Genomic DNA, 22,683 nt, shown 5'->3' on the forward strand with positions numbered 1-22,683 from the left:
TTGGTTTGGTGCTCTAAATTCAGGTCCTTTCCCTAAAATGACAAAAAAAGAAGGAAGAAAATGAAAATGTCCTTTCAGGTTCTTTTTTTCGGTGGAACATAAAGTACAGAATGTTGAAGCTGGTCTTTTCCATTCTGAATGTGGATGGTGACCATGGCTATCAAGCTAAATTTTCAACTTCAGTCTATTCTTTAAACAAAGGATTGACAGATGGCTTCAGAAGATTTGGAAAATAGTGCACAAGCGAACTATTTTTAAAGATGTTTTTAAGTGCCAGCTGTAGTGCCCATCCACTTTCATTTACATTTATGCATTTGGCAGATGCTTTTATGAAAAGCATTTTTTCTTCTTCAGTTTTTGCATTCCCTGGGAACTGAATCCATGCTCTACTGTCTAGGCTACAGGAACACTTAATTGTATGGAAGAGAGCAGTGTAAATATTCTTTAAAATATCTTCTTTTGTGTTCCACAGAAAATAATTCATTTGGAACGATGATGACAATCAGCATTTTTTTGGGTGCACTATTCTTTTAAATGCAGAAATATGTCTTAGTACAGTTCAACCATAGACTTTACCATCTCACTTCTGTTTTGGCTCTGAATAGGTTTTTCTTATGGATCTGAGAGATTACAAACCCATGTTACTTTTTTAAAATACAAATCTGTTCTCAACAGGAATCATCTGGGTTGGTTTGCAGACTTAAATGACCATACTTCAATTGGCCGATGCAATTATTACTGCCGTTAAAAGTTAGAAATGACTCAATAAATTAAAGAAGAGTGTCATTGTCACTGAAACTTCAAACAGCTTGTTGCATTGTCTCTGTAAAGTAAAGCTGATGATTTTCACACACTTTTGATTGATGTTATTGACAGATTTAAAAAAAAAAAAAAGAGTCATAACCAAGTCTCTGCCAGTAGATTATTAATTCCTGGAAATGTTATTTAATTATATGAGTATTTATGAACAAATACAGTCCACAGTGAAAAGCTTTTATTTCTCACCTCTGCAGAATATCTTACTGCACAACAGACAAAACTCAGGATAAGGTCTTTGCCTACGTCTCCCAAAGCCAGTTCAATGAAACTCTGGAGTGCCATGCCTTCCTCTGCCAAAAAAAGAAAATAGTAAGTGTGTGAATGCACATAATGAACATATTTGGCAAAACATATAGGCCTAATTCCCAGGCACATTGTTTTGTAAAAACTTTTCCATTTTGATAGTATTGCAATCCTTCTTCACCATGATATGTTTCCTTATTAATCATTACCTATTTTTTCGCTACAGTTTTTATGTGATTGTAATTGACAAACAGGTCGTTGTTGTGTAAGCCACGGCCTTTTCTCTTGACCCGTATCTATAGTAGGTATCTAGCGCCATCTAGTGGACAAGAGCATCATTCTTCAGAAACCCTCTGATTTTGTGCGTTCATGTGTTTTCCACAGGCTCAGGCTGTGACTCTGACAGTTGCACAAGCTTTTAAAGTAGCTCTAGATATGTGGGAAATCGCACAGGAAGGTGAGGGTTTTGTGCCACGTTTGTTTATATAGGCTATTTGGCACACATTCCATGGAACAGAACACAAATATTCCTGTCTTCATTTTTCCATTGCAGACAAAAGCAAGAAAGTTCGCACATGCTACTCCTGTTCAGACCCTGAATCTCAGCCTGAATCTGAACCAAACCGTGTTTCAGGTACATTTATTGGTTTAAACACACACTGCTTTGCTTGATGTTTGTCTTAATTTTTTTTCAATTCATGGGAATACCCTTTATTTTCGTTCTTTACTTGTGTCAGAGGAAGAGAAGACTCGGGCTCTGATGGAGCACAAACTGAGGAAGCCCTTCTTCCCTTCCTTCCTTTCACCATCTCCACGCAGCAACACCAGGAGACGGCCAATCAAACATGACTCCTGGGTATGATGTCATTAGCTTTTTTTGTCAACCACTACCGTTCAAAAGTTTTGGGGGTCAGAGAATAGTAGTGCTTTTCCGGGAGTCTATTTTGAATCGTTTCCATATTATGTGATTGAAATGCCAGGCAATCCTTTCTGATAACATTAAATCTAGTTTGTCTTTTGTCCTGCCTGGTGATCTGAATCCTTACTTTAATTAATTTTCTGAAAGAGTGCCAATATTATGCAGAGTATCCTCTCCAAAATGAAGGTCAGTTGTTTTGACACCATGCCAAAATAGGTAATTACTATATTGCCACTGGCTAATTGCCATTATATTGTCAGTCAGCACTGCATGACCTGTCCTGTTGATAAAGCACATAGTCACCACTAAGTGGCATTCTTTGCTTTTATGCCGTATTTATTGATTAAATGACCACTAGGCGGAGAGCTACCCATATTGGATCCATCAAGCTCTCTGTCTGCACACCATGTTCAACCGTGCCTTTTGTTGATGACTTTTTTTCAGCTGTGATTGTATTCCATTCACTGTTTAGGCGGTTCTGAAACCCAATTAGAATATTCAGTCTGCTGGTCTCAGATAATGACTGTCACAGAAGGCCCGTCTTTAAAGCTTGCTGGTGCTGATGTTGTTCAAGTCACTCTCTGGTTCTGCAGTTATGATATAGATGTGATCTGTGATGTGTTTGCTTACATGGTTATTGCATGTTCTCTCATTCTCAGGATGCGGAAGATGGCCTCGATGATGCGTTCTCAAGGTAAGTTTCTTCCCTTCTACTCACTTTTAATCACACATAAGCCTCACAGAAAACTGTGAAATCAGAGATTGTTCATTCAGGATAGTGTTTATTGGAGATTTAATGCTTATTGATATTAATAACTTACCCGTCAAAATACTCTTATACATATTCAGAAAAAGAAAAGAACTGACTTTGGTTAAAAAAAACACTACCGTTCAAATGTTTGGTGTCTGTGAGATTATTTTAATGTTTTTGAAAGATGTTTATTTGACCAGAAATACAGTAAAAACAGTAATATTGTAAAATATTGTTACAATTTAAAACTTTTTTTTACTTTAATGATGGCAAAGCTGAATTTTCAGCATCATTACTCCAGTCTTCAGAGTCACATAATTACCGGTATAAGAAATCAGAAATAATTATAATATGCTGATTTGATGCTCAAGAAACATTTCTGATTATTTTTAATGTTGAAAAAAGTTGTGCTGCTTCATATTTTTGTGGAATCTGTGATTCTTAGAAAGTTAAAAAGAGCAGTATTTAGTTGAAAAAGAAATCTTTTGTAATAATATAAAAATCTTTACGGTCAATTTTGACCAATTTAATTAATCATTGCTGAATAAAAGTTTATTGAAAAATCTTACTGACCCCAAACATTTGAACGGTGTATATTGCAGCATTTTGACTGCAGTCTAGCTTAGCAAACGTCTGAAAACAGAATTTAAAAATAAAGGAGATAATTTACCCTGAGATGCACTCAGATTCAGTCAAGATTTCTTTGTTGATTCGCTGCCCCCTTGAAATAAATATGTGAGTTTTGTAGCATTTATCCATGTGTGGTAGCTTCAAGGCCATCTGTATGCTGATATGGAACAATTTGTAAAATATCCTGCCTCATATAATCAGCTAATGGGTTCAGGCTTCCTCAGGTGTGACATTATGTCTCATAAAGTGGAGATGGCGTGAGATTCGGCACACAGTAGGAGCACTGAAACACATTAACCATCGCAGCTCTGGTTCCGATTAACAGACATGGTGAATCATTTTATTCCGAGTGTCTCTCCATACACGGTTATTAATATCAATTCAAACAGAGCCCTGGAAATGAATGCAATGATAGTTTGGAGTTATTCACGTTTAGCAGCAGATGGAATGTAAAGAGTTCATAACTACTTCATTCAAGCATTTCTGTGTACAGTTAAAGGTGGTAGATTTATAAACAGAAGTACCAAAACGATTCATTTGCTCTTATTTTCCAGATTAGCAGATAGTCAGTGGTACAGCAGGTGGGGTTTGGGGAACACAAAAACAAATAAAGAATCTTTTCTGTGAAGGTGTGGATCTATTGTTGCAGCAGTAGAACTTTAATAAAATAATCAAAATACTCAGGATAACAGGGAACCGCTGGAGAAACAGAAACCACACATTAACGCAGCCAGAATAGACAAAACACAACTGAAACTGAGGGCTATATATACACTAAATATATATATATATATATATATATATATATATATATGCAACTAAAAACTGAAAAGTTTTTCCTTTGCTTTTTCACATACAGACAACAACGTTATCAAAACGATTCCTGTTCACAAGAATCCACGAAAACTACTAATACGGCTGTGTTATACTGTCAGGCCAGTAGTTGGCGATGTCACTTTGTAATGAAACACTACCCGCCTAACATGTAATGCACATCACGCGTTCATAAATTAGGGTTCTTGTTGTTTTCACAGAGACAATAACGGTAGCGTTTTCAAAAACTAGCACTTTGAAACCCAATGTCAAAAGTTTGAGTTTCCAGGCCCCTAAACCGCCGTTGTCATTTAAATGAACAGCCAAAATGCATAAAAACGTTTCCGTTTTTAGTTGAAAACGGTGTTGTGTAAACGGCCCAAATGACAACAGAGGAAACACAGGGAACTTAAAATACTTTCAGTATATAAAAAGTAAATAAAAATAAGAAAATAAAAGTCCTTGAACAGAAACAGAGAATCGGTGACAGTAAAATAGAACAATTAAATAAGTAAAATTAAGGTAGAAAAACTTAAAAGTGTAAGTGTAAAAGTATACATCTGGATGGAGCAAGCAGACTTAAAGATGAACTGAACTGAAAAAAATCGACGTTGATAACGTGTTGTTTATGACAATTAAAAGTAAATTACACTAAAAAAAATATTAAAAATATCAATATAGCTTTTTTTAAGCAACACAAAAATTGCGCTTGTTACGCTGGCAGTTTCGATGACGTCACTGGCATGGTAGGACACGCAGAGGTGCATAGGCAACAGCTGCAGGTCCTAATACACCGACGAAAATGAGCACTTTTAACGGCATGGGTTACGCATTTGAACCTGTGAGGGACAGTCCAGTAGTTTCTGGCTACCACCACCACATGGAGGATCAGTTTCAGGCTCCACATAAAGCACAGGATCGTTTGGGGCGTAGTGACTGGTGTGGGTGTGGCCTACTAAATAGTCTGTCACTAAAAAATGCTCACTACAGACTCGAAATCCAGGGGCTGTCGGAAAGCTAGACAGTTTTAAGGAAGCTAACGTTAGCCTTGACTTGAGGGCTGGTTTCCTTGTCAAAGGTAGCCTGTGAAAATGTATCGTAACCCCAGCTGCCTTAGCCCTATACAATTCATTACTACAGCCAGGGGCAATACAATATGAACCCCCCCTAGACCTGTTGGTTTCTGTTTCCCCAGCCATGTCAGCTAGCCTCAGACTATTTACATGCTATGGCTGCTCTGCTGGTGTTGGTTGGCAACAGAGTAGCCTACCATGCCAGTGACGTAGCCGAATGTTGAAATCCAACATGGCGGCGCCCGTGTAACAAAAACAACATTTTCAACGTACAGTTTTATCCCTTTTGACAAATTCTGCCATTTTAATAATTGTACCAATGATAATAAATAAAATTGATCTGTTATGTCACCATTTTTCAAATTTCAGTTCAGTTCATCTTTAAAGGGTTAGTTTACCCAAAAATGAAAATTCTGTCAGTAATTACTCACCCTCATGTTGTTCCAACCCCTTAAGACGTTCGTTCATCTTCGGAACACAAATTAAGATATTTTTGATTAAATCTGAGAGCTGGATCACTCCTCCATAGGCTTCTTAAGGGATCGAAACTGGCCGGCCCAAAAGTTATGAAAGACATCGTTAAAATAGTCTGAGTGACTACAGTGGCTCAACCTTAAGTTTATCAAGCGACGAGAATACTTTTTGTGCGCAAAAAACAAACAAAAATAACGACTTTATTCAACTAATCATTTCCTTCTCTGTACGGCCGTGATATTTCACATAATGATATTGCGCAAAGCTTCTAGGTTGCACGTTACACGTAAGCTCACTATTGGCCGACGCTGGTCATGTGTGTGATGCGTGACGTACAACCTAGAAGCTTTGCGTAGTTTCACTACGTGAAATATCACGGCCGAACAGAGAAGGAAATGATTAGTTGAATAAAGTCGTTATTTTTGTTTGTTTTTTTGCGCACAAAAAGTATTCTCGTCGCTTGATAAACTTAAGATTGAGCCACTGTAGTCACTCGGACTGTTTTAACGATGTCTTTCATAGCTTTTGGGCCGGCCAGTTTCGATCCCTTAAGAAGCCTATGGAGGAGTGATCCAGCTCTCTGATTTAATCAAAAATATGTAAGGGATAATCCACGGCTAGCCATGCATTAAAGGATTTTAATGCACGACGTAGAGGCGAAGAACCACCCGACGCGAAGCCTCTACGTCATGCATTAAAATCCTTTAATGCATGGCTAGCCGTGGATTATCCCGCTTATACCTCGGTTATTTGCCAAGTTAATAAGAAGTTAAAGCTGTAACTGATGTTTACAATGTAATTTTTTAACAGACGTGTAAAAATGACGGTTATTTTCTTAAGTTACGGCTGGTTAGTTCTAGCACTCCGTCCGCTTTAAATAAAGTAGAGCCATCGGATTGCTTTTATTTGAATGAATTATCACATTTATTTAAATTCATTATTAAGAGAGAGAGACAGAGAACTGAAAGAGAAGAGAGAGAGAGAGAGAGAGATGCGTGCGCGAGTTACCTATGAGCGTCTCTTCTTTAAAGTCTACAGTCCCTCGTTGCTTAAGCATAGGCCTATAACTTAATGATTCATGGATTTATTAAAATTATTTATGAATGATAGGCAACACTGACAGTGACAAGGCAAGCTTTATTTGAACTAATCATGTCATTTATTTAAATGAATTAGCTGTATGTCAAACCACACTTTTCTTACGCGGATGATGAACGCTGGTGTCTTTTCCATTTTTCCTGTAGCGCTTTAAAACTGATTTAAAGACGGCATTGCTTGACTTGATGTCTTTATCCCTTATGATGTTGTATTTTGTAATGTGACGGTTTATACCTGCTCTGAGACACATCAAACTTGCAACACTGTATTCGCGTCCAGCGGTAGACTGAACAGAGGCATAAAACTCCTGAAATGTCTCATTTAAAAGAGAAGCAGAGTAATGTTAGGTCTCGAAATCACAATTGTTCTGTCTTTGGCGCAACAAGTCACTGAAAGTGTTAACTGCCCATTTAGTTGTCTTTTTCGTATTGACCTCATCTTTGTCGTCTTCGATCTTATCTAGCTGTCTTTTCCCTAAAAAAAAAAAAAAGCCTAAAACGTATCTAAGTAATATACAGTAGTAGGCTATTTCGTTGTCACCCTGCCTCTCCAAATGGATAACTGACATTAACAAAATGCAATAATGCAGTAACAGCTGAAAAAGTACTTGGGTGTGTGTTTTATTTTATATTTACCGGTCAATAATGCAATCGCTGCTGTCTGTCCCATAGAAGAACATGACAGCCCGCGTATGTTTTGGAACTATTGGGGCTTACATGAACCACGTGACAGCCATCGCGAGCGATCAAAGAGCGTCGCAACTCTTTCTCTCTATGGCTCTGAGCCTACCTAACGTTTTCATGTGTCTCTCTCTCTCACTCTTTTGCAAGTGTAACTCTGTTACTATGGTTACCAATGTTTATAGTAGCGGATTAATTTCGAACTGTAATCAAACTGACGGGAACTACCTGTGCATTAAACGGTTTTACTGCACACCTTCCAGCCAATCAGAATCGAGTATTTAAACAGCCCGTGGTATAAGTACCTCCGCTTCGCGTCGGGTGGTTCTTCGCCTCTACGTCGTGCATTAAAATCCTTTAATGCATGGCTAGCCGTGGATTATCCCTTACTTCATTGCTGGCATACAGCAGGACAGAAACAGCACTCATCTTGCCAGTAGAATCCATTATTATAAGTAATGTAAGGGGCCAAAAAGCATCATGATTCTTCTAAGTGATTCAAATGAGGCGAATCCTAATCAGCTCTTTTCTTTCACTGAGCATGTAGAAAAAACACAATAAAAATGTAAATAATAGATCTAGATCCCCACAAAGTTTGAACAGTGGCATGCTTGGGAGGATGTGATGGTTTAATCATAGCTTACTGTCAGCATGTGTCATGCTCTCTCTCACCTGCCATGCAGCAATATGGAGGTGGAGGAGATGGACGCAGGTAAGTGAGGTGAGAGAAACCGTACCGCGGAATGACATGCCTCGCTTTTCATCAACCATCACTAAACCTCACTGAGAAACTAATATCATTACACTTCAGACTTAAGTTTCCTTTATGGTCACTGCCTGACAAGATTTCTGTTTCACTTCAACACAAAAACTTACAACAGGGTTCCCAATGAATTCCCATGACCTTTTGTGATTAATCTTTTTTTTATTTTTTTATTATTGTTTTGATTCAGACCGATTCGCTAATGAATCAGGTCCGAACGATTCAGTGAAAAGAACTTGTTTCACTCACAATTTCTTACTTGCAGAAGATTATAATCTACGCTACCGTTCAAAAGTTTTTAATAAAATGATTACTTGTATTGAGCAAGGATGCATTAAATTGATCAAAAATATAAAAAGTTAGTCATTTATAATGTTAGAGAAGAATTCTATTTCAAATAAATGCTGTTCTTTTGAACTTTTTATTCATTAAAGAATCCTGAAAAAAAAAAAGTATCAGGGTTTCCACAAAATATTAACTGTTTTCAACATTGATAATATAAAATGTTTCTCGAGCAGCAAATCATCATATTAGAATGATTTCTGAAGGTTCATGTGACACTGAAGGCTGGAGTAATGACGCTGAAAATTCAGCTTTGCCATCACAGGAATACTTATATTACATTTGAAAATATACTAAAATAGAAAATATTTCACAATATTGCTGTTTTTACTGTATTTTTTATCAAATAAATGCAGCCTTGGTGATGAACCTGGTGAGATTCCTTTAAAAAAAACATAAAAAAATCTTACTGACACCAAACTTTTGACCAGTAGTGTATCTGATTAAATGTTTTAGAGCATGCATAACTAAATAAAGTTAAATTCCCTGACATTTCCAGGTTTACGATGACTGTGGGAACCCTTTAAAAGCATTGTTGCATGTGCATCTTTCACATCTTTCAGTGTATTTTTGAATTTAGTTTTAAAATCCAATTTAATCTTTGAAGTAAACTTTTAGGATTTAAAAGAGAAGAAGATTAAAACAAGAAGGAAACATTATAAGAAATATTAAAGATTACCCTTCCTGTTCCCTCAATCAGACTGGCAACGTCCCGCAGCAGAACCGTGTCTGAGGATGCAGCTGTGAGTCCGGTGGAAGATCATCTCCTGTCCTTCAGCAGTGAGGACTCAGACTGAACACACACACACACACACACATCACTCTCACCAGCCTATCAGAAAGTGTCACGAACACACAACGTGCAACTTATGCTTCAGCGATGGACTCACTCACACCACTGCCACTTAAAACAGCAAACAATACCACAAAAAAGCATCACAGACGTGCATGATTCAGCTATATAACTTTTGAATGCCAATGTACTTGCATTATAACACTGTAAGTTCAGGGTAAGAACTTGACAATACAACATGTATGAAACCGCATGTTGTTCTATTGTACTCAAGCGTTTGTGTAAGTAGATTTGCTACCTGTATAATGTAAGGAGTGTAAATCTTTTCAACGCATTGGTGCTATATTGTAGATACTTTGGTTATGTTATTTAAATATACAATAGTTACAAACATGTACTTGAAAGGGTGACCAAATGTACATTCCACAAAACTGATGTTTGTCCTTCAGCCCAGCATTCTTCAAGACTCCCACGGCATTCATCTGAAAGTCAGATTGCATGGTTCATTTCAGTCGAGTGCTTTGTACTGAACAAAAGCCACTGAAACGCAAGTGTTACAGGATGTACAGTACTAGATCCGCATGTGTTAGCGAACTTTAGACGTGCAGTTACACACTCTAGGTGAACGTTTACAATAAGTATGTACTGTAGAGCTGTTCAGGACTAACATTTGTGACACAAATATGATTGTGGGTCAGGGGACGTTTGCTTAAAGGTCCAGTGTGTGATTTTTAGCGACATCTAGCGGTTCGGTTGCGAGTTTACACTAAGGGCTCAGTCCACCGCTCACCCCTCCTTTCGAAGAAGCTACGGTGGCTAAAACGGGACAAACATCGTCGTCTGAGACAGCAGAGAATAGCCAGCATAAACCAAGTTTCTGTACCACAGTCCATTATAAACCACATCATGGATAAAGTTTCAGGTGAGGATCAAGGGTCTTAATACATAATATAATGATAGTAATCAGCTGATTGTCTCACGAACGTAACCAGCACATTCTCCCCACATAGCAAACCCGATAATACAGCGAGGGAGAAGAACCACATGAAACTATATATTTTTTCTAACAGGGTAGTAAAAGTTTAGCTGGCTAATATGAGCTGTTACTGTGGCTGAGCTGGTTAAAGCGTAAAGCCTTGTTTATACTGGACGCGTCCGCATGAGCCCAAAGGTGCGCGCGGCAAAAATGACGTGATTGTAACAGCGCGCGCGCCTCCGCATCCCCTAGACACCATTTACTACAAACACAATAGGCTTTTTTTCTCTGATTTTGGAAACTCGATCGACTTAAAATACTTTATTTTAAGGTTGGTAAAATTTCGACGGGTTGGTGATTCCTGTAACTGTTTTACGGTCAATGACAAGAGTAGCCTACTAATCAGCTGTCTCACGAACGTAACCAGCGCATTTATCCCCACATCGCAAAGCCATAACACAGCGAGGGAGAAGAATTAAGTTACATGAAACAATCCAACTACATATTTACACCACTGACAAGGGAAAAGTCACTACTCACGGTGTTTAGCTTCTTCTAGCTTCCTGCGGCTTCTCTTTCAAGGTAGTGACGAAACGCGCTCTGTAGCGCTGTGTGTTCGCGTTCGGGTACTGTAGAAACATGACGTCACAATATGGCGACCTTCATAGAAGGGGATTCCCGCGCCTATGTAGATATAAATGCCTCATTCTAAGGTAATAAAAACATTACGGTTTATTAAGTAAGTTCTTTATACACCACTGAACACATAGTTATGGATGTCATATTGCATTTCTGTTAATAAATACTCAAAAATGTTACACACTGCACCTTTAAGCAATCATTAAGAAATAATTTTCTTTCCCAGAAAGCAACATAGTGTCGGCCCGTGTGGAATCCACGTGTACCAGATGTGGGCCGGATCTGGGCCAACACTATGTTGCTGTCTGGGGTGGATCATGGATTTTTTCAATATTTTAATAAGGCCTCAAAACACTTCAGATTTCTTTCTTTTTTAAGATCCAAAATATTGCAGTCTAAAAGCCTCTCACAATGGGCTTCCAAGTGTTAGATTTATTATTATTACCATTATTATTTATGTTCACAGATGCTTGTCATCAGTTAAACTTATTTTTTACTTTGTTTTAAAAATATGTAACTTCTTAATTTAAGGACTGGACTTTTTATTCTTTTTACATTTTTTTTTTTTATATATATATATAATCCAGTCAGACAATGTTATGTCACACAAATGATGTCAAAATCATCACTGATTTGGTTTAGACAATCATCACACATTCATTTAGCAAAAATAAATGCCATATTCTGTCAAATAGAAACTAGATAGAAAGACAGAAATGTATATCTTATTTCTATAGGCTCTGACATTTCTTTGCTTTGTAAGTGCTGAAGTAAAGAATATTACAGAAATGAGTTCCATCAGTCTCTAGCAACTAGCGTTACATGTAATATACTGCCATTCTGCCCTTTTTAAGTGATATTAAACACAGAAATCTCTTCTTCATCATTTAACGTTCCGTCTTAGAGCCTCAGTAGCTCTGTCAGCTTTTTTCTCCTTCGTGCATTTTTGAACATGCAGTATTTCTTCTCGACAATACAGAATTTTTGTTTGTTACATTTTCTATCCTCCTTAAAAGTGGGATAAGTTTCATTTCATTTGATAGAATATATACTGTAATAGCATTATAACTGTAGCTAAAGTTCTTAGTTCAGTTTGTGGTGTTCTAGTTATTTTGGTTAATCATATTGAAACTCAGTGGTTTGATTATTAATGTTTGATCTGATTTGACTGCTAATTCATTTCAAATAATCACTGTTTTCTGTGGAAGGATTTGAGACACTTTCAAAGTCTTTAACGATTGCAACAACCATAGTGAAACAAAAAAAATGTATATAATATCTGAAATGGTTTCTAAAATATTGTGTAGATTGTCTCTATAATGTGTGATTGTCTTTATAATGTGTTCTATTTGATTAATATTTTGTAAAGTAAGAAATCAAAGTTGGTGCTTTAAGAAAATCTATGCAATCTATGTTTTGCTTTATATACACGTACTAATTGTATTTAATCATCATGAAACCATAATGGAGCTCAAGAGGTAATTTGCATATATACATAAACAATTGGTTGATATTTAATTATGTATAATAAAATATTTGTTCAAAAACACAAAAGTGTCATATCTTGTGATTTTAGTAAATGAAGAAATTGCCATTAGACCAAATCATATTTTTATATAGTTCAAAACAATGGGTTTCTATTTTGAAAATATTGTTCATTTGATTGATTCCCTAAAGTTTTATTAATATGAATTACTCTGAAATGTACTTTGCTTGGTGGTTGAATACACCAATAAATGAGATCCCACTCCATTAGCATGTTTTTGTTGAAACAAACAATATATGGGTTTCTGCATATAATATTTCTCTCAAATTCCAAAAATGCTAATGTCAATAAGCAAGAAAAAAAAAACAAGCTTCCATCAAGTCATTCATTATCTTTATTAAAACCGATAAGGAGAAAAAGAAGATAACACAATCATCTAATTAGAAGAATAAATATGAGATTAAGAGCATAAAAACCATAAAATAAGCATGCACCTTTCATCATGATGTTTATGGCGTCTTTATATTCTTAATAACAAACAATAATTCAGTTAGGATATTGTTTTTGTTGTTGTTTTTTAGCATGTTTTGTATACAACACAGTGAGATTAGCAATTACATTGTTCAGTCTGGCAGGGCTTTGAGATTAGCATGTAGTGGGCAAAAAACTGGGCAAATATGCATATTTAGAATACAAAAACAACTGGTTAGGAGGATGAAGAGATGACAAGCAGAGAGATTTGGCGTCAGTCTGTTCCCTCTAATAAGCAGCTCAGTCACAATTCCACTAGTTTTACTGACTAATGAAAACAAGAGCACAAGCTTAATCTAATGACCTGCACACATCCTGTACACATCCTATCAGACTCAAAAGAATTGCATGCACAAACCAAACACAAGCTAATAAAGAGTAGAAACCCTGTCATACTGCAACAGTGCCATATCAAAAATACACTTTCCTTCCTTTCTATACAAGAGGAAAAAAATCGCAGATTTAATCTGATATATTGCAGGAAAGTTTTGGGTATTCTCCATCCATCATACAATATAGGCATCCAGTCATATACGCAATATGATATTTACAGTCCCAGTGGATGGCTTTAATATACGTGCGTATGGGTGGGCCGATATTGAGGTGTAGCTGATGTGCTGCTCCATGAGGATTCTTGACTGTGTTATGATGGAAGGGCCGATAAACTGTCATCCTGATACGGCGGATGGTGCGACTGACATCTACGAAACTCCCATCACACCTCAATGATGTTGATAGATGGCACAGACTGGTGGAACTGCAACAGACAGGAGGACAAAAAAAAACAGAAGAGTGATTCTCCTCCGAGGGGCCCGTTCATCAACGCCTACAATCGTTTGGGACAGGATGGCTTCCTGGATGGATAGAACGCCGCTGGATGTATTTGCAGCTTGAGATTTATGCATATATGGCTGTGAGCACTAAGATGTAATGCACACAGAGACGAATGAACATCATTTTGCTCTGTAGTAGTGCAATATGTCAAAATGAAGGCCATTAGGGTCTTGGCGCAGGGGGTGACATCATCACATGGTCTGATATTGATTTTATCACGTGTCTAAAAGGGCTGATTTTTTTTATGTGTTACAAGGACTAATGGTGTCACATAGTGGAACGGGTGAAATGTGAAGCATCTGTTCTTGCTTTATCACTTTGAATTTCCAACACAGAGAAAGTCACAAGTGCCAAGTGAAAAGCTACAGGAACATGAAGGCTCAAAGGCACAATGGTGGTTTTCCTGAGATGGTTTATCATAGAAGTAGGCCAGTAGCTCTGGCATTTGATCCAAAGTACTTATTATGCCGAAAAATGTCTCTGATTCTAAAATTAAGTTTCATGCATACCATCTACTCAAACTGAACCCTTCCGAGCTCCAAAAGGTAACAAAATATGCTTTATTTCATTCTTCTGTAATTGTTACTCTAATATCAGGGGAGTTTCATGTTTTCGCGACAGGTAGAGATCCATCCGTGTTAGATATATAGATCCGGGTCGCTAAAGATGGCACAATGCAGCATCAGGCGCGACGCAAGTGTCTTTGCTAGTTTCAGCCCGACGCAGTTATCATTTTCACGTCCTACTCCATGTTGTTTAAATAGCAAATGCATTTGCGCCCATTTGTGCGCCCATGGGTCTGAAAATGAGGTGTGTTCAGGCGCATAGTTGGCGCGTTACTATTTTGAGGCAACTGAAATAAACTGCCCCATTGACCAACTGAAACCTGCTCTAAAGTCAATGGTGCAATATTTATTTGTTATTTACAGAGCATGTTAGTGATATGCGCCTATAGGCAGGTCCACAACGCGCATACATTTACATTTACATTACATTTAGTCATTTAGCAGACGCTTTTATCCAAAGCGACTTACAACTGAGGACTAAACCAAGCGAGTCATCGTGAAGAGGCAAAAACAACGCAAGAGGTGCTCAAAATACAAAGTTCAGACATAGCTCGGAGTAGCATAAGCCAGGCAAGCGAGGATTTAGAGGAAAGGATTTTTTTTTTTTTTTTTTTTTTTTTTAAAGCATACAAAGCATTTCAAAGCATACACTTTGTCCCGTAGATGGTCTGCTCGCGTGCTTCAGTTTCCTTTCTAGAGAAGCGTTCAGTTTTTCCGCTTGCAAATTTCGCCATGTAAATAGCAAATCCGCCATGGCGCGAGCGCAACTGACTTGGGGAGATGAGAGAATTGGAGATGAGACTCTGGTTGGTTTATTGCACGTTACGCCCAAAACACACCCATTACTCATTAAGAGAATAGAGACAACCCTTTAAGACCATGCGCCGACCATTTTCCCCATCGTTAAACTAGCAAAAGTGGATTCGTGCGCTTGCGCCGTGTGCTTTAGACGGTGCGCTTGCTGCTTAGATCATTAAAAAAGGGCCCTTAAAATGATTGTTTTCATAATATGTCAAATTTCTTCGTTTTCTGTATCAATGTTTCCTGCACTGCTTTTCATTCTGTTGAACATTCAGTAGTATTTACTTTGAGTTGTGAGTTTGTATTTAATCACAGTCTGTTTTGAATTCAATAAAAATACTTTGTACTGCAAAATGACAATAAAAGGTCTTCAGTTGGATCGTCCTTGAAGGCTGCATGCAAACACTAACAAACGCTAAACTCAACAAGTGTAGTCCGATTCATGAACTAATAATGACTCAGATGAATCAAAAACATAGTGCAAAAAGTATAGTCCTATTCTTATGAGCTGGTTCTTTTAACTACTAGTTCAAAAAGATACCCATTTTACAATATGACTGAGATATCCCTAAATGAATCAGAATCAAATAATTTCAAGAGAATCTGAAAATCTGTATCGAAACCCAGCCTGACTATTATTTTTTATTCATAAACAAAAATGATGATTCTGGGACACTGACACACTTTCTCTAGCAATCCACTCAGCATTACAGTTACTGTGCAAATATACAGTAAAGCTCCATAGGCTTAGTTGATCTCACAAAACTTGTACAACAGAGAGCTACCCTGAAGCCTTCCACATGAGTCAGGGTTATGCAGGCCATAGTGTTCGGTCTCATCCCTCATTGCTGGCAGGTTTCATCCGACAAATAACAAAAAGGTTTGATCAATCAGCGGTTTTCTCAATTTCGCAGTTCCTGGGCAGACAATCTTTGTGAAAAGTGAGATGGATAGCAATCTAATGCTTTCCTGATTTCTGTCTTAGTCTTTCCGCAGGTGTTAAAGTGATCAGGTTGTTTTTCCTTGTCCTCTTGGCTTGAAATGCTTATGCTACGCTTTTCATTAATAAGAACTAATGAAATGTTTCGGGAAATGTAATTTCAACTCAATCTGTGTTTTGAAAACAGGGGGAATTGTGGGGGAAAGCACAAATGCATAGCTGTTTTGCATTGCAATTAACTTTTAAACTGGAGAAGATATCTACAGTGGTGTGAATAAGTTATTACCCCCATGCTAAAGTTGCCTAAAAAGAGGAATAAAAAATCATCTTTTGGAAATTGATCTTAATGCCTTAATTAGAAAAATGAGGAAAAATCCAACCTTTAAGGACACCAATTTTCTTTGTGTATGAATAATGTATCATAAATAAATAAATGTTCTTCCTTACAATACAGGGTGCATAAGTCAGGCCCCCCCTATGTTAAATTCCCATAGAGTCAGGCAGATTTTTATTTTTAAAGGCCAGTTATTTCATGGATCCAGGATAATATGCATCCTGATAAAGTTCCCTTGGCCTTTGGAATTAAAATATCCCACATCATCACATTCCCTTCACCATACCTAGAGATTGGCATGGTGTTATTTCAGTTAGCCTAATAGCTGGTTTGATTTGCATTGAAAGATGATCTTATGGAAAGTACCCCATGCCAATCTCTAGGTATGGTGAAGGGAATGTGATGATGTGGGTCTATTTTAATTCCAAAGGCCAAGGGAACTTTATCAGGATGCATATTATCCTGGATCCATGAAATAACTGGCCTTTAAAAATAAAAATCTGCCTGACTCTATGGGAATTTAACATAGGGGGGGCCTGACTTATGCACCCTGTATTGTAAGGAAGAACATTTAATTATTTATGATACATTATTCATACACAAAGAAAATTGGTGTCCTTAAAGGTTGGATTTTTCCTCATTTTTCTAATTAAGGCATTAAGATCAATTTCCAAAAGATGATTTTTTATTCCTCTTTTTAGGCAACTTTAGCATGGGGGTAATAACTTATTCACACCACTGTAATTTATAATCAGGTTTAAAATCTGTTACAGCACATTCGTTTAAAGGCTAATATTACATTTATTCAAGCAAGGACGATTTCCTTCACAATGAAGATAAATATTTTTTCTGTCATGACAAATCTCGGAGTGTTTGGCATGGTAATAGATATGACATTGTTGATTTTTGGTCATGGCGCAATAGATCTGCTACGCTGCTGCAAAGCGAGTGCTACTGCCAATACATACACGACACACTGCCGTGTAAGACATGCTGCTGCTGTACAATATAGCATTCATGAATTACCCATAGTAGATCTATACAGGTGGAGCTGGGGAAGTGGAGGGTTTCTGAAAGCCCACTGCACTGCTAAGGCAAATGCTACCCAAGTATTTGAAGGTTGAGCAGCGAGCTCATTGGCTACTGATACGGCAGGAACCAATCAGCTTTGCCTATAGATAATGATGTGATTATGAACAGGTGAGTAAAAGGACCTATTAGCCAGCACCATCTAGAGTTTCATGACAGAACTTTGTATTTGTCCTACAAAGACAGAAGACTTCATAAGAAGTCACATGGACTGCTTTTATAAGGGTTCTTGATCTTATTTTTTAAAGCTTGACATCCCTTGGTTTCTCTTCAATTTCATTGTACAGGAAAATATATACTTGTTGATTCTCACTCTTTGTGTTCCATATGGGTTTAGAATGACATACAGTAAGTAAGTGACAAACAGGATTTTCCTCTTTCTTTAAAAGGGATGTGTGGTTTAGACAAGACGTTGAGTTGAGAAAGATTCCCACCTTGCTCCGCAGCAGACCTCCGCTGTGGTGCTCTGGTGTGCTTCTCTCTGAAGATGGCTTTGCCTTCTCTTTGCTGTTGCTGGAATCGTTGTCCTTTATTATGTCATACTGCCGGCAAAACAAGGCAATTACGGCTGCAGAAACAGAAAAGACACAGAGTCGTCATACTAATGTATACTATTGAATCTTATAGGATCTTTAAAGCCATCAATGAAAAATTATCATTAAAATACAGTATAGTGCCATTCAACTTTTTTCCTTGACCTTTTGAGATTAAACAGCTCGATTATGAAAACATACAGTAACTTTAATATTCAAAACGTTCTCCTCAGTGGAAAAAAAAGTGCTGAACGTATCAACATAGATTACTGTTTATAGGGTCAGTTTGGGTCAGTAATATACATAAAGAAATTAATACTTTTATTCAGCAAGGTTGCATTAAAGTGACAGTAAAGACATTTATATTAATGCAACATTTACATTACTACATTTACATCTAATGTAAGATTTACATTTCAAATAAATGCTGCTCTTTTAAACTTTTTATTCAAAGAATCATAAAAAGTTGCATCACAGCTTCAACAAAAATATTAAGCAGCACAACTGTTTTCAACATTGATAATAAATTATTACATAATCAAATATACTGTATTATAATGTGACACTGAAGACTGGAGTAATGACTGCTGAAATTATTGATTTATTTGTCATAGGGAATAAATTACATTTTATATTATTTCACAATATTACAGATGTTACCGAATTTGTGATCAAAATAAATGCAGCATTGTTGAACATAAGAGTCCTCTTTTAAAAACATTAAAAAACCTTACTGACTCCAAACTTTTGAATGCTTTTCAATGTCACCTGTTAGATGATCAGAAACTTGGTCCACCCAGATACAGTGAGGAAATAAGGAGAAAGGCACGGTGGCCGAGAGAGCTAACGCGCTGCAACTGAAGAAAACACATGCAAATAGAAGAAAAACACCCGCAAATTAAGAAAACATCTTCATCAGCTTCACAACACATGTGTGCTCCAAATACTCACAACACAACCAAATACAGAAACACGCTGCAAAATTTCACAACACAAATACAGAAACGCGCTGCAAATAACACAGACCACAACGGAAATGTTTCCAGGGGAACCAAATAAGTGACGAACCCGGCTGGGACGTGCTGGTGCTTAAAGCTTAAAATTCTACTTTATTTATTTTTGCAAAACATACAGATTACATTTTTTATGACATACAACTTGTATACAATGTACAAAATGTATTAACAATATGTTCAATGTCATCAGAATACAAATGAGAAAAGAACAATGAGCTGAAAACTAAAATAAATAAATAAAAAAGATAAAGAAGAAAAACGTGAAGGAAATATATTTATCTATACATTAGTTACAGTTATAAGAAATGTTAGGTAACGTAGGGTCCAAAGTTTTAAAGTTGAGACACAGATATATAACGCATATTTTAAAAGTTTTTTTGTAAAGTAAAAATAAAAATGTATTTGCAACCGTTATGTTAACAGCATTATATTTCTGTGGTAAGAACAGCTCTTCAGCTGATGGACACCGTGCTGCGTTGTCATGGGAACATCCCAGGTGAAAATAATGAGGAAATTACGTTGTCTTTCGTTGCTCCCTTCATCAAGTGCGTTCCACACGGCTACATAATGGCACACTAGAGCCCTGCTCACTCCAAAGTCCCACTTTAAGGGCTCTGCCATCTGCCCTTCGAAGGGAGTAGGGCATTGGGAAGCTCACGAGCAATAAGCACGTCCCAGCCGGGTTCGTCACTTATTTGGTTCCCCTGCAAAGATTTTCGTTGTGGTCTGTGTTATTTGCAGCGCATTTCTGTATTTGGTTGTGTTGTGAACTTTTGCAGCGCGTTTCTGTATTTGGAGCACACGTGTGTTGTGAAACTGGTGAAGATGTTTTTTTAATTTGCATGTGTGTTTTTTTCTATTTGCACGCCTTTTTTCTATTTGCACGCGTTTTTTAAAATTTGCATGTGTTTTTTTCTATTTGCACGCGTTTTTTTTCTATTTGCACGCGTTTTTTAAATTTGCACGCGTTTTTTAAATTTGCATGTGTTTTTTTCTATTTGCATGTGTTTTTTTTCTATTTGCACGCATTATTTTCTATTTGCACGCGTTTTTTTTTTTATTTGCATGTGTTTTTTTCTATTTGCACGCGTTATTTTCTATTTGCACGCGTTTTTTTTTTATTTGCATGTGTTTTTTTCTATTTGCACGCGTTTTTTTCTATTTGCACGCGTTTTTTAATTTGCATGTGTTTTTTTCTATTTGCATGTGTTTTTTTTCTATTTGCATGTGTTTGCTTCAGTTGCAGTGCGTTGAGCTCTCTCGGCCACCGTAGAAAGGAGGACATACATTATTAGTTCTGAACGCCAGAACAACAACACTATTGAGCAAAATAAGGAAAAGTTTAATTATGAGGCTTTGATGACAGAAACTTTTTTAAAGGGCACCTATGCCCCTTTTCTCCGATGTCCCCAGAGTGTATATGTAAAGGTTTAGCTCAAAATACTCAGAAAAACGCACCGTTTTCGTGTGTATCCCTTTACATGCAAATGAGCTCCTGCTGCCGGCCCAAAGGGTGGAGCCTCATGAGCTCGTGCTCAGTGGCAGATCAATCGTATCTCACGGAATGATAATCTTTAAACAGAAACTCTCAGTAGCGGTGTTCATCGTTCATGTTCATTCTTACATCCAACAACAAAACACCTCAATTGCTTAGGAGATGTTCTTGTCTACAGCTGCTATGGTGTCAAAACACTGGCGGACACAGTCCACAGCTCACTCAGGGCGGGTCTATGCTAAAACTGCAGTGTCAGTCAACAGGTGTGGGAGGGGCCTGTGCAAAAGTACGTCACATTGCCCCGAATCTGAAAACGGCTTGTTCTGAGACAGTGCTTATGATTTATGGGGATTAAAAAAAAAGCACTGGGTGGATTTTTATCATTATAGGGTGGTTGTGTACACACACTGCCAACACACATTTATGTTCAAACGCCATGTAAAAGTGCATTTTACATAATAGGTGCCCTTTAACAACGTCATTGACCATTTCGGTCTGATCTCAAAACAAAAAAACTGACTATTTAATCATAAGGGTCAGATAAAGGGTGCCATGAATATTTATTGATTAAAATCTAAACATTGGTGGACTTTACCAACAAAAAACTTTACATGGAGTTGACATGTTCATTAATTAAAGGAGAACTCCGGCGCAAAATGAACCTTTGGTCTAATTACACATTGTTACCTAGTCAACCGTTATCTGAGATTTGTTTTCATGATTATCGAATGTAAATATTTTTATCTCTAAAAACAGTTTAGCCTATAAAGCTAGTATAACGCTAGTATATTGGGCATAGTGTAATGACAAATAAAAATCGCTTGTTAATACCACTAACAAGGCTGAAAATAAACCCACACTAACACGGTAGCATAATGAGGGTCCCTACCTTCAAACCGAAGCATTGAGAACTTTGTCAGTGTCCAGACAGTTTAATAAGAAGATATTTTAAACATACAGTCAACTTCGCGTATACAGGCACAAGCCATCTTTGAAATACAGTCTTTACCAGTCGATCTACGAACGCCGATCCAAGTGCGCTGGTGAGAATGTGAACGAGCTATAAGTTGTGATAAGGTGAGCGCGAACAGCAGGCTTGGATCGGCGTTCGTAGATCGACTGGTAAAGACTGTATTTCAAATATGGCTTCTGCCTGTATACGCGAAGTTGACTGTATGTTTAAAATATCTTCTTATTAAACTGTCTGGACACTGACAAAGTTCTCAATGCTTCAGTTTGAAGGTAGGGACCCTCATTATGCTACCGTGTTAGTGTGGGTCTATTTTCAGCCTTGTTAGTGGTATTAACAAGCGATTTTTATTTGTCATTACACTATGCCCAATATACTAGCGTTATACTAGCTTTATAGGCTAAACTGTTTTTAGAGATAAAACTATTTACATTCGATAATCATGAAAACAAATCTCAGATAACGGTTGACTAGGTAACAATGTGTAATTAGACCAAAGGTTTATTTTGCGCCGGAGTTCTCCTTTAAAGACGTCAAAAGCTGAGTGGCAAAATTGGGTTCTGTTTTATATCGGTTCAATAAAAAAAATGTTTGTTGCATTTTTAAGTGTAAATCCAGGTTGACCGAGTGTCTTTTAAATCAGGGTAGGGGCTGCCCCTGATCTTCATCTTGCACACGTTCAGCATCCTCTGGATTGTGAGGGGCAGTCAGAATTTCTTTCAGTAGTCAAAGCCCAGCGGTGCGAAGACATTCCTTGTTTCCTGGAGTGGCAGTTGCAATTGAGCGCATGAATTATTTTGTGACAGTGAGGCAGACTGGCTCAGTGCATTACGTAAGGAGAGAAGTGCTTCTATTTCCTGTGCCCTTCTTAAATTCAAGCAGTACATTTCATATTTGATCAGTTTAATGCATATTATGGTTTCGTAAGGCTTTTTAGGGCTGGCATACATAGTGGAATTTCAAGTACAATTTAATTCAAGTGATGTTAAAATTATTCAGGTGAAAAATTAATAACCATTAGCAAATCAAAGAAAAAAGTATGATCCGCTCTCTCTTTCTCAGACTCATCTCTCTC

General features: G+C 37.3%; 2 protein-coding genes across 6 annotated transcripts in view; one reads left to right on the top strand and one right to left on the bottom strand.

The window, feature by feature from the left end:
- si:dkey-71h2.2 (low density lipoprotein receptor adapter protein 1) overlaps positions 1 to 10,096 on the top strand; it is a 37,433-nt gene extending 27,337 nt beyond the window's left edge. Inside the window, exons 4-10 of one of the 3 annotated variants that reach the window (XM_056264481.1) lie at positions 1,014 to 1,128; positions 1,447 to 1,519; positions 1,616 to 1,696; positions 1,800 to 1,918; positions 2,641 to 2,675; positions 8,184 to 8,212; positions 9,306 to 10,096. In XM_056264481.1, coding sequence (XP_056120456.1) covers positions 1,014 to 1,128; positions 1,447 to 1,519; positions 1,616 to 1,696; positions 1,800 to 1,918; positions 2,641 to 2,675; positions 8,184 to 8,212; positions 9,306 to 9,352 — 499 coding nt within the window. In that variant the 3' untranslated portion in view covers positions 9,353 to 10,096. Of the gene's footprint in view, positions 1 to 1,013; positions 1,129 to 1,446; positions 1,520 to 1,615; positions 1,697 to 1,799; positions 1,919 to 2,640; positions 2,676 to 8,183; positions 8,222 to 9,305 lie in introns of all 3 variants that reach the window. The other 2 variants (XM_056264482.1, XM_056264480.1) reach the window with 2 other exon arrangements.
- fndc4a (fibronectin type III domain containing 4a) overlaps positions 1 to 22,683 on the bottom strand; it is a 56,235-nt gene that overhangs the window by 2,182 nt on the left and 31,370 nt on the right. For 2 of the 3 annotated variants that reach the window (XM_056264483.1, XM_056264485.1), the window contains exons 5-6: positions 18,029 to 18,162; positions 12,876 to 13,787 (exon numbers count right to left, since the gene is read on the bottom strand). In XM_056264483.1, the coding sequence (XP_056120458.1) occupies positions 13,746 to 13,787; positions 18,029 to 18,162 (176 nt within the window). In that variant the 3' untranslated portion in view covers positions 12,876 to 13,745. Of the gene's footprint in view, positions 1 to 12,875; positions 13,788 to 18,028; positions 18,163 to 22,683 lie in introns of those variants that run through there. The other variant, XM_056264484.1, reaches the window with a different exon arrangement.

This window comes from Rhinichthys klamathensis, unplaced genomic scaffold (genome assembly GCF_029890125.1).
Source record: "Rhinichthys klamathensis goyatoka isolate OS25496 unplaced genomic scaffold, OSU_Roscu_1.1 h1tg000221l_1, whole genome shotgun sequence".
In the NCBI taxonomy this organism is placed as follows: Eukaryota; Metazoa; Chordata; class Actinopteri; order Cypriniformes; family Leuciscidae; genus Rhinichthys; species Rhinichthys klamathensis.